This window comes from Carlito syrichta, unplaced genomic scaffold (genome assembly GCF_000164805.1).
Source record: "Carlito syrichta isolate Samal-C Ts95f unplaced genomic scaffold, Tarsius_syrichta-2.0.1 Scaffold287310, whole genome shotgun sequence".
Classification (NCBI taxonomy): Eukaryota; Metazoa; Chordata; class Mammalia; order Primates; family Tarsiidae; genus Carlito; species Carlito syrichta.
The window spans coordinates 98,522-117,526 of NW_007231406.1; the positions used below are offsets into that span (position 1 = coordinate 98,522).

The following is a 19,005-nucleotide window of genomic DNA, read 5'->3' on the forward strand; positions in this document are numbered from 1 at the left end:
TTCAAACTTGGAGAACTGGATTCCAGCATCCTTTGCCTCCTAACTGTGTAATCTTGCAGTCATTTGTTCTCCGGTCTCTTCATCTGTTAAGTGAGAATGATTCCTTGCCTGCCTGAAGGTAGAAGGCTTGGCTGCCCTCCCAGTTCTATGTCTGTTGATTTATACAACCTCCCGTTTGATTGGAAGGGGTCTAGGCATTCGCTTCTGCCTTCACATTTGAATATATGCTAAAGACAAATCCTGAGGACTGCTTTAGGATTTGGCTGTGAAAAGTCACTGCAACACATTCCTCTGTGTCAGGTTTAAGCATGAGTTTCTTTTTCCATGTCATTGTTACAGGAAATAGGAAATCTGAAGAACCTGCTGTGCATAGATGTCTCTGAAAACAGGTTGGAAAGACTTCCTGAAGAAATCAGTGGCCTGACTTCATTAATAGATTTAGTCATTTCCCAGAACTTATTAGAAACGATTCCAGATGGCATTGGTAAGCATGGACAATAACTAACTGACGGAGCTGCCTGCTGTTGCCTTGAACAGTTGGAGCACACTCTGATCCTTTGGTCACCACCCTCGGTGCTGGGGGTGTGACTCCTTAAAATCTACTTTTTGCTTTTGAAGAAGGAAAGCAAATAATATTTAATACAACTGAAGTTTCTGTATATGCAAGTGATTCTGTCATCTGTGATGGTAGCAATTACAGGTTACATTGTTAGTCTTAAGTCTTGACTCATATCTACTTCATCTGCATCTTGTCTCAATGATTTAAGGAGGTATTAGCTCAAATAATAAAATGTGCTTAAGGCATATGAGCAATCACTAAGAAGTTTCTAATTTGGCATCCTAATTGTGAGATGAGAAAAACTTTGACCTTATTGCATGATCCAGGGAAGATGCTGCCCAAAAAAGAGTGGTATGATTGAGTAGAACCTTTCTAGTACATTGGAACAATCCTTAAACCATTCTATGCTATTTTCTTTTTTAAAGAAAAATCAATATAGGCCTTTTTCCTTACTATAAAGTACTCAGTCCAGTGTGAGAAATCAAACATAGAGAAGATATAAACAGGCACAGACTAGAAGTTCCACCATAGCAAAGCCACTTAGATGTTGTAGGAAACTATATTTAACCATAGAGTTAAAGGATTTAACTTATTCAAAACCCATGAAAGGAAATTTCTGAAAGGTTTCCAGTAGTTGGAGAAGCTGTGTGACAGAGGACCACTTCCTCTCTGATATTTGGTCAAGATGAAACAGTAACTGATACTAGCAACCCAGTAGGAATACAGATAGTGTGTTTCAGTTAAAACCATTTGGAAAATTGATGGGGATTTTGAATCTTTGTAGAGATGTTCACTGGAAATCATCTGTGGCATCTGAAAGGGATGGTGGAAATGGGGCACATCTTGTTGCCTGGAGTGAGAAGCAGTAGCAGGCATGAGATGATCTGCAAACCTTTGAAGGGCTGTCTGCAGAACGAGGAGTGGATTTATTGCATGATCTAGTTCAAATGGGTGAAGTGAAAGGATTGTGAAGACAGAACTTTAAAAAGCAAAGATATGTTACAAATTAGTTTGGGCTGCTTGGTGAAGTAATGAGTACCCTATCACTAGAAGTATTCAAGGAGTGGCTGCAAGACTACTTGCCAGTAATACTGTTAAGCAGACTCCTCTGTTGGTATGAGGTGTCTTGGTGCTTGGTTGTAGCACTCAGTGTACCCTGCAGAGAATGCCACCATGTCTCCTAACATAGAGGACAGGTGGAAACCCTCCAGGTGCAGTGCTAGTAAGCTATTGCTTGTGCCAAATAAAGAACTTAAGAGTTGGCTAGTCCTCCTACTCTGCCCTATATCCGCATACAAGGCAAGGTAAGCCTTCCAATATCTTCCTTTCTCCAACTATATATCTCTATTAGAGTAGAGGCTGCTGTCTGATTTAATGGGGACAGTTTCCTCATGTTAGCCACTCAGTAGATCATGAAGGGCATCTGCTCTTTAGGCTCAGTCCCCTGACTTGTAGCTGATAGTGCAGATCTGAATGATTCAGGATTTTTTTTTTCACCTGATGGGGCCTCTGAGGAGGCTGCAGGAAGGCACATTCTTCTCCTTTGTGGACACCAAGCATCATCAGGGGGTCATATCTTCCTGCCCTGAGTGAAGTAGACTTGTCCTTATTGTGGCTTTCCAGAGACTACTGCTTCATTCATGTAGGGGTCTTCACTGAGTATTGTTCATTCATAGGTGATTTAATAAACCACACTTTATTGTTTTTAATAAGGATGATTCTTAGAGTAAGATGAAAGTTGTCTTCATACACAAAACACCTCCTGTTCTTAAAGATTCATTGAGAACCAGCTGTTTGTTTGATTTTTAATTTTCTGGCCTTGATATGATGTTTTTATGATTTTTAAAATGCTTTGTTTGTAATTGCTGCCTGCTTTTGATGTTCTGAACAAATTACTTCAACTCTCAATATTCAGTGATCTAAATAAGAATGACATCATTTCATATTGTGAAAAGCTGGATAGAAAAATAAGTAACTATTTAAAACAAAGAATAGCAGATAGGAAATACCAAGTGGTGATTAGGAAAACAATCATAACTAATGAGTTTAAATAATGCTTTTACAGGAAAACTAAAGAAACTGTCGATCTTGAAGCTTGATCAGAACAGACTCACACAGTTGCCTGAAGCAGTTGGGGATTGTGAAAGTCTCACTGAGCTAGTTCTTACCGAAAACCGGCTCTTGGTGAGTGGCTTGCACACTGACATAAAGACATACTTGGGCAGATTCTCTTTATTTGCAATTTGAAGGGACCCAGTGGAAATTTCCCCATGTTACATTTCAGAAAGGGACTTACAGAGCAAATGCGTGACGTACAGAAGATCAGTTTTTTCTTGTTTAAGTAAAGAAAGTAGTATTTGACCTCCCCAGGCCAAGCTTGTGTACCAGTTGTGGTGCTTGTAATATGGGGATAGAGCTGATGTCTCACAGGAATCCCTGTGAGGTATGGGGATAAGCCACTACAGTTGGAGGTGTGGATGCCTCTGCCGTGGCCTCCTGAGACTGCCACAGGGAATGTTCTCCAAGGTTCCTCTGGCCTCTCCCTGAGTTCTTTGCGCAAATGGGAAGAGCAAGAGGGAAGGGGAAGAAATGTAGGTTGGTCAGGGAAACCCCCGGTGGGATTGGGACTGCGAGCGCTCTTTGTGGGAACCCAGAGGATGGAAACTGGTGACCTCTGATTAAGGCTACTTTGTACCCCGTCCTGGAACTTGGGAGTGGAGGTGGCTGTGAGTGTCCCCACCTTGGATCAGGTTCCCTATGCCTCCGCCGAGGACAGAGACAGTGCGTGCACCCTTGCCAAGAATGGGTGGGCAGGGTGGCTGCAGATCTCAGTTGTCTTCTCCCATCCTGCTGTCATCAGTCCTTCGGTTTCACTTTTCTTTCCCCCCATTTGGTTGTCACATAACCACCCTCTTTTCTTCAGTTTTCTTTCCTACCTTTCTCTTCTCTTTTCCCCATCTTCATTTTGTCACTTTATTTTAACACTCCCTTTCCCTCATTTCCCCCTGTCTCCATTTTCTATACATAGAGTAAGTAATGCTCTTTAGGAGAATAGTGACGGCGAGAGCGGATGGGGCACAGACTTGGGTCGGGAACCTGGCAGCGTCTCAGGTGGCTCAAGCGGCCAGCCTCTGGCAGGTGTGGTGGGAGTTCCCAGCTCCTCCTGTCCTACTTTGTGTTTTTAGGCTTACACGTAGTAATCATAACAATTATAACAACAGTATTCATCCTGGATTCCACTGCAGTGTTGAAGACTTCACGTGGACCCTGGCCTGGCTCCAGTGGGACTCCGATAGGGCTCTGCTCCCCACACCAAGCCTGCTCACCTTCCTCCCATCCCATGGCCCGCTTCCTCCCCTGGCCTCATGGTGCCCTGCTGCGGGTGCTGAATCCCCCCCTGCATTCTGGCTTCCACCATCACCTAAGCCACCATCCCAGTATAGCCCCTGAAGGTATAGGCAGGACAGGGGTGAATCTGAGGGTGCAAATCCTCACTTACCTGAGCTGAGGGGCATTCATTTCCTCTTTACAAGGTGCTTCCCTGTTCTCAGGTCTCTGCCTTTGACTTCATTTCTTAAAACATGTTGTCATTTCGACAAAATTCAAAATATTTAATTTTACATCCCCTGAGTAAATATTGCAAGTATCTAATATTCAGTGAGAACAATTGCTTCTTTTGCTAGATGAAGTTATTTTCTTTAAGTCTTTGCAAAGATCTGTTTAACTGCAAGCTATGTTAAAAATGTGTTAAATTCAAAATGAAATTGCTGTTTTAACAGACTTTACCCAAGAGTATTGGAAAACTAAAGAAGCTGAGCAACTTGAATGCAGACAGAAATAAATTAGCATCTTTACCAAAAGAGGTATGTGCTTTTAGAGAAATAATATGTAATAATTATAAGGAAATAACAACACACAAGAGATCAGAAATGTCAGATATTTAAAGAGACATGTTGCTTTTTAAAGGTATAAACTTTCATCTGTGACTATAGAGTGGGCTGGAGGAATTATATCAAAGAATGGCCATCAATAACATAAAAGAGAGTTGGTAAAAGTGAATTGATAACAATTTTAAATGGCAGAAAGAGAGAGATTGACATGTTGGTCTTAACATATAAATAATGGTGGCACCATTGACAGAAATGGGTAGTTTGGGAGTTTGGCAAAGGAAGAATTGGATGATTTCGGGTTTGATTTTTGAATGTAGTATGAAATTAAGCTCTGTCCCATAAGCCATTGGAACTATAAAAATGAATCTTGATGCAGCCATATTTCTGGGCAGAGATTTACATTGGACCGTTCATGTCTCCTGATAAAGGCATGCATGTAGAGGAAGGCAAATGAGACGCTAAAGGCAGCATCCTAGGTTGTTGTTGTTGTGTGTATGAGTGCACTAAGCAAAAGGAAAGATAATCACCATCCACTGTGGAGAGTGGCTGTGTGGACTCAGAGGCTGGATGTGTAGACTCCGAGGCACTACATTCTGGTAGGGGAGGAGGAAATGCTGACGAGGATATACCAAGCAAGGAGGTAGCTCATGCATTGTTGAAGAGGAAGGCATGCTTGCTATTGGGAACTGGACGAGCTTGACTGGAAAGCGGTAGTGCTGAGCTTGAATTTTTATTAGCAATATAGCCTTGAACCTAGGTTAAGCTGCCTTTACTTCACTCTCCTCCTCAAGTGATCTGTTGGTGATTATGGTATTTCTTTGTATGATATGATCACTGTCAGGTACAGTTTTCTTCATATATACATATATATAGTTTAAAGTCGAGATCTCACTGTGTTGCCCAGGCTGGAGCACAGTGACACCATCATGGCTCACTGTGGCCTGGACCTCTTGGGCTCGGACCATCCTTCCATCTCAACCTCTTGAGCAACTGGGACTACGGACATGTGAGGCCACAACAGGCTAATTAAAAAAAAAAATTTTGTCGAGACCAGGCTCAGTGGCTCAGCCTGTAATCCCAGCACTTTGGGAGGCTGAGACGAGTGGACTGCCTGAGCCCATGGGTTTGAGATCTGCCCAGGCAACTTGGCAAGACCTCATCTCTACAATAAATAAAAAATTAGCCGGGCGCAGTAGCACGTGCCTGTAGTTCCAGCTACTTAGAAGGCTGAGGTGAGAGGAGTGCCGGAGCCCAGCTTGTCAAGGCTGCGCTGGCCGGGAGTGTGCCACTGCTCTCCAGTCTGGGTGACAGAGTGAGACCACAACTAAAAAAAATTTTTTTTTTTTGTCGAATGAGGTCTCACTATGTTGTCTAGGCTAGCCTCAAACTCCTGGGCTCAAACAATCCTCCTACCTTGGCCTCCCAAAATGCTGGAATTACAGACAAGAGCCATCGTGTGTGGCTTTATCATGTTTCTGTTTTGACCCTTTCTAACATCTATCTTGCAATAATGTCAAAGCTGCCATCAGACCAGCCAGACTTGAGGGGTTCCTATTTTCATGGGGCCATGTCTCAGGATATCTGAACTCCCTCTTTTCCTTCCTCATCCTGGTGTTCTGTTCATGGTATCCCAGTCTTCCCCTGTACAACATGGTGGCCAGCATTCCTGAGTGGTAGCATGAGGACATTTATCATAAACATGATCATATTCTGACACACTCATTTGTGAACACAGGCATCTAAATAAAACAGTTTCCAGCAGAAAGACTGAGGTTTGTATCACAGCTAAACTTGGGACACAACTAAGAGATTCTGCTAATCAAAATATTTTGATTCCAGTTTCTAAGTGGTCAACCAAAAAAACATAGATCTGATATTCTGAACATTAATTTTATTCTTGTTGAATAGCATTTGCTGATAGGAAATATATTGGACACATAAATGTACACATGGAAGCAGAAAAGATTTATTACTTGCTTTCTCAAGGCCAGGAACTGTCCTCAGTGCTTTCAAGTATTTGTTGTACTTGTTGAATCCTCACAGCAACTTTTGAAGGCATGATATTGTCCTTGTTTTACAGATGAAGAAACTGAGACCAGTGAAAAATTTTCCTTATTAGGGCTCATGTAGCTATAGTTGGTAGAACCAGACTCCAAAGATAAATCTCCCTATAAAAACATGGCGACTCAGGCAATGCAGGTTCAGCCCAGCCTTTTCATATGTGTGCCCTTGAGGTAAGGAGAGACCCTGATTTGATAGAGAAAAGTTAAATTATTCTTCATTTGGACATTTTAGAAAATAAATACATTTTAGAAGAGTTTTCAAGGCAAACGGTGAGCAGAGCACTTTTAATTTAATGCTAAGTCCAGGGAGTTTTACCACCACCCCCAGCGTCCCTGCTGCTCTCTTTCACTCTTTTGCAGGAACATGTTCTAGACTAGAACCTAAGAGATTTATTTTTTATAAAACCATCATTCGGTATCAGTCCTCTGTTCAATTTAAAAGAATGCAGCTCACACTTAGTGTTTCTGATTAGAGGGTTATACCTAGTACATGTTTTGTGTCTGCTTGAATTTACGAGAACAGCTTTCCATGATGCAAAAAGAGAAAGTATTTCCAGCTTCAGGGCATTTTAGCAATCGTGTTTTGTTCATTTTCTGAGCCATTGTGATTGGTTTTCTGGCATTTGGAGCTTTATAAAGGGATCAAGTCTGTGCCTTTTCCTTCAGCTACATGATAAGGCAGAGAATGGTGGTTGGGTTTTTCAGAACTGGGTCTTTTCTAGCACACACTCACTCCTCACACAAACTCACCTCCGGAGTCAGAAACATGCTGAGCACACATCTCCAGTTCTGCTGCAAGCCACAGTTTGGCACCCAGTAGAGGGGTTGAGTGCTTGCCTCTGACTATCAGGGCCAAGCTGCCAAACCACTGGGAGCCTCCTGACCTCCCATCACATCCCGTTGGCCTAGGCAGCACCATCGTGTCATGAGTCTGTGCAGTGAGTGTGGCAGGCCTGTGGCTGTGTGTGTTGTTTGCTCGGCCTCCAAGCTTGATGCCACTTGATCAAGTCTTGCATTTTCCTGACTGGATTCTTTCCTTTCAAAAACATAGGACTTTTTTTGTTTTTGAACACTTAAGTTGCATACATGACACATCTAAAATGAAATGCCCACCAATTCAATCTGTATGCCCCAACTACATAGTTGTATTAATTATCACTGGTCTGGTGTGCTGTGTGGTTCCTTTCTATATTTTGTCCTTTAAAAAAAAAATTGATAGTATTGTATATTGTCAGTGTTATGGCATAGCTCCTTAGTCTGTAGCAGCATTTATTTGCATTTTTTTCCCAAATGGTTGAGGGGAAAATGTTTGTACTGTGTGGGTCATGATAAAAGATTCTGTTTGTGTTTTGTGGTGTTATTTGTAGTAAACATTTGCAAATCAATGAATGTTTTTTGTTTTCTTAATTGTTAGCTGCTTGGAAATTTAGAAAAGTCAGGTAAACTTGTGACCTTGTAAGTATCATTCAGACTGCAGTTGCATCTCTAACTTCCATACTCCTCTTAAATGCATGAAGATTCAAATCGGCTGACTGCTTTGCGTGTTCTCCATTGTAAAATATTGGACATTTTTCTCTAGATTCAGTTTTCTTTCTTTTTTTTTTAATGACTGCATGGCCTGGAACCTTATTTTGTTATGTGTTTTTCATATTTGTTCAGATTACTCTCTATCAGAAGAATGCTTTTCTGTGAATTACATTTTAAGTCATTTAGAAGTTCTGAAAGGCATCACCCAGCAGTTCATCATCTGAGTCTCTCTCTAATGGGAAGCCTTGCTTTATTTGCTACATGTGGCATGCTCTGATTTTTCAAGCCACTTATTTGTGTCTTTCATTTTTCATTCTGTTGCTTAAGTGTATATACTTTGGGGGAAAGGACATTCCCTTAAAATCTCACAGTTTGGTGGCGGGAAGAGTTCAGGGGAAGAAACTGCAGGACTGTGATTCCTAGATAAAAAGGGAGTTTGGTATATGTGTGATCATGAGCATGACTTTCCATTAAGTCAAAATGAAAGTGGCCCCAACTATGTCACATCTGTCCAGTCAAATGAGACAAGATAAAATTTGCAAATCATTCATCAAAGCTTTTCTTTATCAGGCAATCTGTAGATATTTGCTACCCATAAACATTACTGTGATACTCAGACATGTCTGTGGAGATAGAGTATTCATTTTGTGGGTAGCTTTCTGCCTTCTTATTATTGCAATTCAAAATTCTTTTACTGTGTTTCCATTATATTCTAAAATGAATTATTGATTAAATAGATGATATAGCTCTTAAAAATCTTAGAATAAAATGTAGTTGACCATAAGATTTCAAGATGGAGAAGGAATTCTTAAACTAGAAAGAGGAAATAAGTCATAAGAGAAACAGTTGGCCAGGTGCGGTGGCTCAGACCTATAATCTCAGCAGTTTGGGAGAATGAGGCGGAACTATTGCTTGAGCCCAGGAGTTTGAGACCAGTCTAGGTAACATAGAAAGATCTCATCTCTACAAAAAGATAAAAAAAAATTAACCAAGTTTGTTTGTGCGTGCCTGTAGTCCCAGCTACTCAGGAGGCTGAGATGGAAGGATCACTTGAGTCCAGGATGTTGAGGCTGCAATGAGCCCTGATTGTGCTACTGCACTCCAGCCTGGGCAAAAGAGTGATGCTCCAACTGAAACAAACAGACAAAAACAACAACAACAAAAAACAAACCTCAAACAGTTAAGGGGTACATGAAAATTAGATTTCTGATCTTCAAGAAGGTAAAGACGGTCTGGAACAGATAGATATTTATACCATCTCAAAGGAGATGTGTCTTCACTCTGTTACAAGTTCTTTTACATCACTGAGGAAAAGATGTACCCACTGTTGAAAAGTAGATGAAAACAAAGAATCTTCCACAAAAATCAGCAAGTGATTTACAGAAGAAAAAACAGAAGTGGCAGTTAACGTGAAACAATTTCCACCTCATCAGTGTTCCCCAAAATACTAATGAAAGCATTTTAACCTGACATATTTTCAAGATTAAAGAAATAATAATACTAAATGTTGGCTAGGCTGTAGGAAAGTGTATACTATTGTATAAGTATAAATCATCATGGCCTAGTCCTGGAAGGGAATATGGTAAGATTATTGAAAATATTCGAAATATATATACCCTTTGATTCTGCATTTCTACTTCTAGGAATTTATCCTAAGAACACATTCATGGAGATATAGTAAGATTGAGGCACAAGAATCATTCTCACCTGATCCAGAATGTTTCGGGCACCATACCAAGCGTGGATGGGGGCAGCCAACATGTGCCAGGCACTATGTCAAGTGCTTTTACACTTATTCTTATTTTCACAACCTAGCTCACCTATGAGGCGTATTAAATCATTATCAGTATTCAACACATTGTGAAACTGAGACTGAAAGTGGTTAAGTAACTTGCCCAGGGTCATACAGCAATAAATGACAGCTTGTTAAATAAACTGTGATACACCCATAGAAGGAAGTAATTATGCAGTCAAGAAAAATCCTTTTAGAAACATATGACATGGGAGAATGTTCTTGATTCCGTACATAAGCAAAGGTGCCAAAGATCATAGTGTTGGTCCTCAATTTGTTAAAGTGTATATGTATAATCACAAATGCATGGCATTAATACTGAAAGATGGTACCTTAAAAAGTTAATACTGATCATCCCTTTGTGGTAGGATTTGATTTACTTTTTTCCACTGTGCTTTCCTGTGTGTGTATAATGGTTTTTATTTTAAAGTCAGTGTAAATTACTTTTTTATAATCAGAAAAAGAATGCCATTGCTATTTGTGGATATTTTTATGTCAGTGATTCAGAAATTTAGGGAATCCTAAAACCACATGATTTCCCAAAATATTTATGAAATAGGGAACATTTGAATAATATGCCTCAGATGATGATGGGGTTCTAAAATTATGAATCATATTATTTCTGTTCAAATTCTGGCCAGATTTTGCTTATTGTACATTTTTCTTTTTTGCCAGTGAAATGTGGGCTCAATTCTGTAACAAATAATATTGAAAGTAAAATACTGAAGGAAAATGAAAGTTCCTTTATACTTAGAGCAGGCCTTTGCAAGATATAAACAGACAAAGGTGACTAACATAGGCTTTCTCTTTGAATCATTGAATCTGTCTGATTATCTCCTCTAGGGTGATGTAACCTACAGGCAATTAACACTTAGTGAAAGTTGGGCAGAGATTTGCTCAATGATCTGCAGGTCCTGTCTCCTTGAGATGGGTTAGATCAATGCCAAACAGTTTAAAAACAGTATCATTTTGAATTAAGAGAGACACAAAACAGCTAAACAAGGATTCCCAGTTACATTCTGTAATTTTCAGAGAATCCAAGTTCAACCCCTTGTGTTCTGGGAAGGTGCTATTATGTGGTTTAAGGGAAATTTAAAAATAATCAGCTTCCTACATAACTGGTAATAAGTTACTTAAACAGACTCTACTTCCCAGAAGTCCTAAGTGATACAGACATTTTATCCTGGTGACCACTAAGGGACCTGTCCACACAGCCTCCTGAACCCAAAATATACATGAATGGTATTTATAATATAATACTGAGTTAATGTCAGTTCTTCAGTGTTATTAATGCTAAATGTCACTGTGCTGTATTGCTAGGGAGATAGTTTTTTGTTTTGTTTTGTTTAAGATGCTCAAATGAGTTCAGGAAAGAGATTTCCAATATTTCCTAGAATACAGTAGGTGCTCAAGTGTTGATTTTACTCATCATTGGGATCTGGGGTTTTCGCTTCTTGGAAAAAAATTAGTTATCACATTTATTTGGCACTAAAAATAGACCAGGTTTTGTGATGGGTGCAAAAGTATATATGTGGGTTCATTTAATTTAATCCTTATTGTTACTTTTTGTTAAAGTAACATATCCAAACTCACATAGCACATGACTGACCCTGAGTTGTAACCTGGGTCTGTGTGATCTCCAAGCATCCACCCCTCTATCGCACTACATCCCTTTTGACGTCCATAATGAACTCTCTTTTGCGTTATAGTTTTGGATGCTTCCTAATCTTTTCTGAAACCCAGAGGTTCGTGCCATCTCTTCCCAACTGATTCGGAAAGAGGGCTCTGTGTGTATGAGTGTTTGCCCGGAACAGCATGTGCCTTTGTCAGTGATTAAGGCCTGCCCAGCACACTCTGCAACAACATGTGCTCTTTGCTGGCATTGTTTTCCCAAAATCAGAGACAATAGGGATCAGGAGGTCACACTGCCTGCTTTGACAACCCAGAGGACCTAAGAGGCTCTTGTCCACAATTGCTTTCCACCCCTTGAAGTCTCCAATGGCTGTGAGATCAGAGTGGGAAAGGAAAAAGAAAAAAAAAAGATACTATAAACACAGTAGACAGTTCACATGCTGCACTGGAAATAAACACTGTTTCCCCCTGGATACTTAAGGGATGTTAACTTGTCCAGAGCTTTTAGAGCCCTCTCTGGCCCACTTTAATTAGTTAATTTTTGCTATATAGTATATGCACATGATACAAGCAGAAAATATTCACGTGCTATATACAGCAGATCCCCAAAACAGATACCTTGCAGGTGGCTTAGAGCAGTGAACAGCTTCTGACAAGATTCCCAGGATCACAGTGTAGTCTCAGCTCTATATGCCCTGCAGAGCTTAGTATCCCGTCAGGATGATCATCTGAATAACTGATATGTGTTCTACCTTCTTGGGACACACATAAATCTTGTCTCTTTGAAGCTAGGCCAGCATGGCAGGGTCGAGGGGTCTCCAGCCCCAGCCAAAGGCTGACCTGGAAGGTCTCCCTCATGGCATGCAGCCCCACCACTGACCCAGGTCTCTGCAGAAGTTCCTCCCATGGGTGAGTGTGGGGGAAGGAGGCCTCACATGGACCTTGGGCATTCCTTCTAACCAGCAGATCCTTGCTGGGATTATCTAAATCTATTAGAGAATCTGATTATGTCTGTCCTCAAAAGGATCAGGGTTTTGATTGCTTTCCTTCCTTGATATTCCTGGGCACCAGGAGTAAAACTGATGTCTCCCTTTCTTGAGGGAGGGAAGACATACTAAGCCACATGAAGGATCTGGCTGCACATCTCTTCCAAGGCACTCTATTGGAGCCCTATGAGTTACAAACCTAAGAGAAGCTACTCTGGTGATTCTTACTTAGAACAAAAAAGAGTTTTGTTGCTTCTATTGCTACACATACAAGCCCATAACTTTTAGGTTACGATCTTTCATGAGTAAGTAAATAAATAAAGTATATAAGCATACCTAAATGCGAGATTTGGTAGGCAGATAGGCTGTGTGTGGCGGGTAGGTAGGATGGGGCACTAAACATGCCCAGGAACCTTGGTTATGTGGAAACGTGTGTGAGCTAAACAGCAACTCAGTCAAATGATCTTAGAAATCTTCACAAGGTTTTTGTGCTGCTGTCAGACAGTTAGACCATAATTACAAAATAAATACAAAGAGCAATTTGTCATATGGACCAGAGGGTTTTGGGAAGACTTTATGGAGGAATAGAGGATGTTTAGCTAATTTTGGATGATTGTTAAGATTTAAAAAGACAGAAATAAGAAAGGCGTTTCTCTAAGAAACAGTGGGATCAAAGACACAAGATGTATTTTAGAGTATGGTGAATAAATCGTTTTTGCTGGGATGGGAAATGTGAATATTTGAATACTGAGAAATCAAGGGAACAATTTAAAAGCTTCTCTACACAATCTGGGTGCTTTCCACATGACCAGAGATAAATGTTAGTCCATGTTTTCTTATACATTTATTTTTATTTTATATCTAGTATGGTTAAATACTATGGTTCAGTACATTATTTTAAAATCTATTAACTCTTAGGGGAGAAAAGAAAAAGATTGTACATAATTATGAAGCCATTCATTTATATGCATTCTGCTTTTTAGGATATTATAGACACATATTAAACACATATATAAATAGAAAAGGGCAGAAGATATAAATATATTCGGATATCCTTGACCATTCATGTCTCATGCTCTTCCTCAAGTGGGAGACTCTGAAGTAGTGTTTTTCCATGTGTCAGAGAGACATCAATAGGTTCCTTCATGATCTTTTTCTAGCAATTGCTCTTAGGACAGTGAGTACAAGAAGAACGTAGTTGTTTTATAGAATCCTGCAGAATGTTGTGTCTGGGATTGAGTTATTTTTCCACCCCCTTGGTTCAGCTTTCCTAACCGTAAAAACCACATTCAGTTTGTTCAAGGGAATCATTGAGTTCTTTTGTGTTTGTTTTTTTGAAGACCAGATGTATATAAAGCTCAGTTACCTTTCAATTGCTCACTTAAAAAAAAAAAAGATTGTCAAGTTGGATGTGGATGCAGATGGTGATTTATGTGCTTCATCTACAGCCATACCCTGAACACACCCAATCTGATTTATGTGCTTTTACCAACAGGTCATATCTGAGTAAATGAATGTATATATTTACTAAATTCACTTTTTGCTAAGATATGGTTAATGTTGCATTCATCAAAGGAAAGTGATTTGCCAAATTAATTTATGAATGTCCAAAAGCTATTAAAAGATATATGGTGGGAATTCATGTACCATATAGTCTACTAAACATTCCTTGTTTTAAAAAATAAACTGGAACACTGAAGTAAATACAATGGGTAAGTCTTGAGTTATATACGTGTCTATCAGAATCATTGTTGGCCTAATTTTTGAAACCAGAATTGTTAAACTCCCATATTGCCGAACAATGTTTGTCGGGACTTGTACCGTTTGGTTAACATATTTAACAGATGCAGTTGAATTAAATATCAGCAGTGGAAAACGACTTTCTTTTCAGAATGACATTTTTGAACGGTATTACTGATTTCCTTGATTTAATTTAGGACATGTATATATAACATTTCGCAGAAGTTTTTGTGAATCTGTGGGACTCTGTCTTGTATGCCTTCAATTAATCACTGTTGGTCATCAGTGAGACTTGAAATATGTGGTGTATGTTTATGCATCCGTTTCATACTGTGTGATAAGCAAGTTACTGTGGTTCCACCCCATCTACCCCCCAAAACCGGAAACATGTATTTTCTTTTCCATTGCAGATTGGTGGATGCTGCAGCCTGACTGTGTTTTGCGTGCGTGACAACAGACTAACTCGGATACCTGCAGAAGTGTCACAGGCGACAGAGCTTCACGTCCTAGATGTGGCAGGGAACCGGTAAGCCTGTTCTGGTTTGCTTTGCTTGAGAGAAACAAATGTACAGACACCCCCATCTTGGCTGGGCCTTTGTGACATTTTATGGAAATGAGACCTATTAGTCAAATGACCCAGGTCCCAGGGTATTTCTAGTCTGGGAGCTAGCATGCTTGGACCTGATGGAGCAGGGAAGGCCAGGACAGGCTGACCATGGGGTCCTTTAGAGGGCAAGTGGACAGACACATCTGTAGGAATGCTTCCCGGATGACTGTACAGTGGTATAAGGGAAGGAGAGTTGGCCTGAGAAAGGGGACACTTAGGTTGTATCTTAGTGTTTTCTTATTGTTGTTTTTGTTTTAGAAAGCAGGATTTATTAAGAGGATAGAAAAGCTCCCACAGCAGGAGGGGACCTGAGGAGGTTGCCCATACCTTAGCTTTTTAAAGTAGCTTTTGTAAGCCATCATGGGCCTCAAAGTTTCCTTACCCACAAAATGGGCTTGGTTGAGTTTGAACTTGACTTTAACCAGGTGCCTCAATTTGCTCTACTGGTGACTCTCAGCTCCCTGAGATTGCAGACAAAACTCTGTATTCATCAACATTTTCACAGCTGATGTTGGAATTTTTTAATGATTCATAATCTAAAAAAAGTTAAGGTCCCTCACTAGTATCCCTAAGGTCACAGCAGCAGCATTTCTCAGGTTTTGGAACCAAAGTTGTATTGGACTGCTCACCTGTTTCCAGAATAAACCTTTTCTTCATCTTTGTAGAACATTGATTTGTCTTAGCCATTCTGAGCTAGTTTTAGCTCCCCAAGTGGCATACACACTTTTCTTCCCCTTCAACCTGTATTAGCTATTCTTCCCATCTAAGACCCACCTCTCTGCCTTCTTGGCTCCTTTTATCACTCATGCCTTATTTTCTCCAGGAGATCTCTCTGAGTCTGAATTTTCCCTGCTGTGGCACTCACAGTGCCATATGATAATTGCCTCTTTACATGTGGGCAACCCTCCTCGACTTGAAATTACTTAAAGTCAGATCTTCTGATGTATGTGCCATCATGTCACTTGTGCCTGGCACATCATAGATACCTGGTAAATATTTGTTGATAGAATGAAAATGTTAATAGCTTCACAGGATGAATAGCGGACCTCAGCAAAATGTCTTCCATCACAGGCTTCTTTGCCCAAAGGAATTTACCGTTTGCTTTGGAGTGTGATGTAGTTAGATAGGAGAAAAGTGTCCAACCAGGGAGAAATGTCAGCGGTCGTAAATGGTAAAGACCAGCAGCTTGAGGACGTTTTGGGGGACTGTCTCTCAAGTACTGATTAGCTGATCACTTTGGTCAGGCACGAGTCACCATTTTTCACGCTTGCTAATGGATAATAGACAGTGGTGCTAAATAAACAGCCATACTCAGCTGGAATCTAGAGGTAAGTTATAACCTCAGGGAATGCTCACCTTTTAAAAGTTAATGCACTCAGGACATCTTGACAGAGTCTTAAGACCACTAGCTGGTTGCTGCAAACTCAGGATTAATTTGAGTTGAATGTTGGATTTCTGCTGAACTAATAAGCGTAACATGAGCCTTTATAGCTTAGGAGGGCAGTTCTTTCCTGACCTTTCACCCCCAGCAATAGAAACTCAATGACTAAACATTCCCTGATTCTTGCCATACTAGTGAGCATGAATTTGCCTCAATTCTTGAGCAGAAAAATAACTCTGATATCTAAAACTATGTTTTACAAGAGAGAAGGCCCCATTCTCCAGTTCTCAGAAGAAGAGAAAGTTAAATTTTTATTATGCTTGAGGTAGGGTGGAGAAAACCCAATTAAAAAGTTGAGTTACATTGCTGTCATCTGAGTTAGTTAAGTGTGTCATTTAGTCCTTGTATATATAGATTCATAACCAGATTTTAAGCCTATTGAAATATTTAATCACTACTTATTTAAAATATCAGTATAGAAACTAATAATAATAATAAATGGCTACCTTATCAGCCTTTGGTTTGTAGAAATGTCACACCCTGGGAAATCATACCAAATATAATAGAAGTTTCTACCTCTTCTCTCAAGCATTTCAAAATAGCACATGGCAGCAGGGAGACCACACTGTTAGTTTCCAGAAACTTTCTTTTACAAGTTTGATAGGATAAGTTATTGCAAGGATTACTGTAACATGCCACTTGAAAATGAGGTATCAAACCCTTTATGACAGTAAGGAAGAAGGTATCTTGTATCATTAGTTACCCAGGGGCACAGAACACAGAATTCTTTGATTCTTAGATACCCTCCCATAGGAATATCCACCAAACACACTCATCCAGGTATTTGAGAATCTTCCTTACTTGCAAGATTGGCAGTACTGAATACTGGAAATAATGGCTGTCAATATTAGTAAAAGTAGTAGTACTGAACACTAAACATAATAGCTGTCAGTTGGGAAATAGTTTATATTTTTTGAATTTGTACTGTGTATATATGTATTATCTAATGTAAAGAGTTGAATTAAAAACATTAAAAGACAACACAACAGCAAAGTCATATGGTGGAAAACTAACTCAACAGTCAAAGAATGAGTCATTTCTCTATGTAGTGATGTACAAGGATACCCAGGAAACAGCAAGTGAAAACAGCAGCAAGTGTTGAGAAGTATGTAGTGCTCTCATTTTTACTTTTTTTCCACCTAAATAACAACAGGCTGGGCTTGGTGGCTCACACCTGAAATCCCAGCACCCTGAGAGGTGGGAGGATTGCTTGAGTTCAGGAGTTTGAGACCAGCCTGGATAACATAAGGGAGACCTTGTCTCTACAAAAAAAACCCCAAAACTAAAAACTAAAAAATTAGCCAGGCATGTTGGCGAGCACCTATGTTCCCAGCTAACTGGGAGGCTAAGGCAGGAGAATCACTTGTGCCTAGGAGGTCGAGGCTGTTATGAGCCATGGTGGTGCCGCTGCACTCTAGCCTGGACAACAGAGTGAGACCTCGATTCTAAAGCTAAAACAAAAATTTACGTATGCATTACACCAAAATAGTCATAGCAGTTCCCCTGGAGGAGGAGTAGAGTCATGAGGGAATAGGGGGCTTTCATTTTAGATATTTTGGTACCGTTAAAATTTTTTCACTGATTGTGTTCTTAATTTATATGTACTTTAAAATATTTCTGGAAAACTTTGCTTAAAATGAAAAATTCTAGTAGAGGGTAACAGGCAGGTGAAACATTACATTGTAAGAAGTCTTCAATCATAGATTTAGCTAATGTACACTAATCATCAGGCCACGTGTAAGTGTTACATAAATTTGACAAAGTAGTTGCTGTAGTAGTTCAGAGGCATGGAGGGTCACTTGGGGCTGGGTTGGCCATAGATATAACTAGAGACAAGAGGTTCATGGTTTGGTTATTCATTTGCTTTCATCCTCGTACCTTTGGTGTGAATAGTAACCACAGGTTTTTATTTCTAGAGGGATGTGGTCCTAAATAGAACACAGAGTTGTATATACATGAGTCTGTGGTTTCTTGTGTTGATTCTTATTCCGTAGTATACAGAAGGTACCAGAATAAACCAAAAATGTATTATTAACTCCTCTGGAAAGCAGGAATGTGTTGGGTTTTTTTTTTTTTTTTTTCTATTTTCTGACTTGTAGCTGTGATGGCTTGCCATGTATGTCTTTTTCTCCCCAGGCCACAGTGAGCCAGTGAGAGTCGGCCCAGCCTGTAGCATCTCTGTGTGCAGACTGGACAGACTGGAACAGGGCCTTTTTTTCTCCTCGACACCACTGCTAGTACTTCTGTCTACAAGACAGTGGGCAGCTCTATATTCAGGCCAAAACTTGGATTCTTTGCAGGAAAACTGGGGTTTTAGGCCACTTGTTCATCTGAGTTGAAATATGATTGTAAGATTTGTCATAGAGTCTAGTAATTTATTTCAGCTTTTGTCATAAGGTATAAAAATCCTTAGAAGCTGTTATTTTTCACTGAAGCTCTTTTTAGCCTTTTATTTATGCCTTTGCTTGACATTCAGCCAGGAAGCCAGTTATTAGTCTGAGAAGTTTTGATGACCGTGTTTGAGTATCTGTGTATTGTTCCAGTTCTCAAGTCTTGATTTTTTATCTCTGTGCTCTCATGATTAGGAAAGGTAGAGATGCTGACCGAGTTTCATACCCAAGACTTAAAACTCTAAACATACTAGCTTAGGTCCTTTTTTAAAGGAAATAGGAAACAAATTCAAGAGAAATTATCCTTTTCTTCAGTAGAATAAAAGAGTTTGATGTGCTTTAAGCTTTCACAGTGTATTTTTAAAAGTTCCCGTCACA

The 19,005-nt window shown here is 39.9% G+C and overlaps 1 protein-coding gene across 1 annotated transcript in view; it reads left to right on the top strand.

The window, feature by feature from the left end:
• Positions 1 to 19,005, top strand: part of LOC103254672 (leucine-rich repeat-containing protein 1) — a 101,532-nt gene that overhangs the window by 74,424 nt on the left and 8,103 nt on the right. The window contains exons 9-12 of the mRNA XM_008052693.2: positions 340 to 484; positions 2,625 to 2,743; positions 4,339 to 4,422; positions 14,600 to 14,715. Of these exons, the coding sequence (XP_008050884.2) occupies positions 340 to 484; positions 2,625 to 2,743; positions 4,339 to 4,422; positions 14,600 to 14,715 (464 nt within the window). The remainder of the gene's footprint in view (positions 1 to 339; positions 485 to 2,624; positions 2,744 to 4,338; positions 4,423 to 14,599; positions 14,716 to 19,005) is intronic.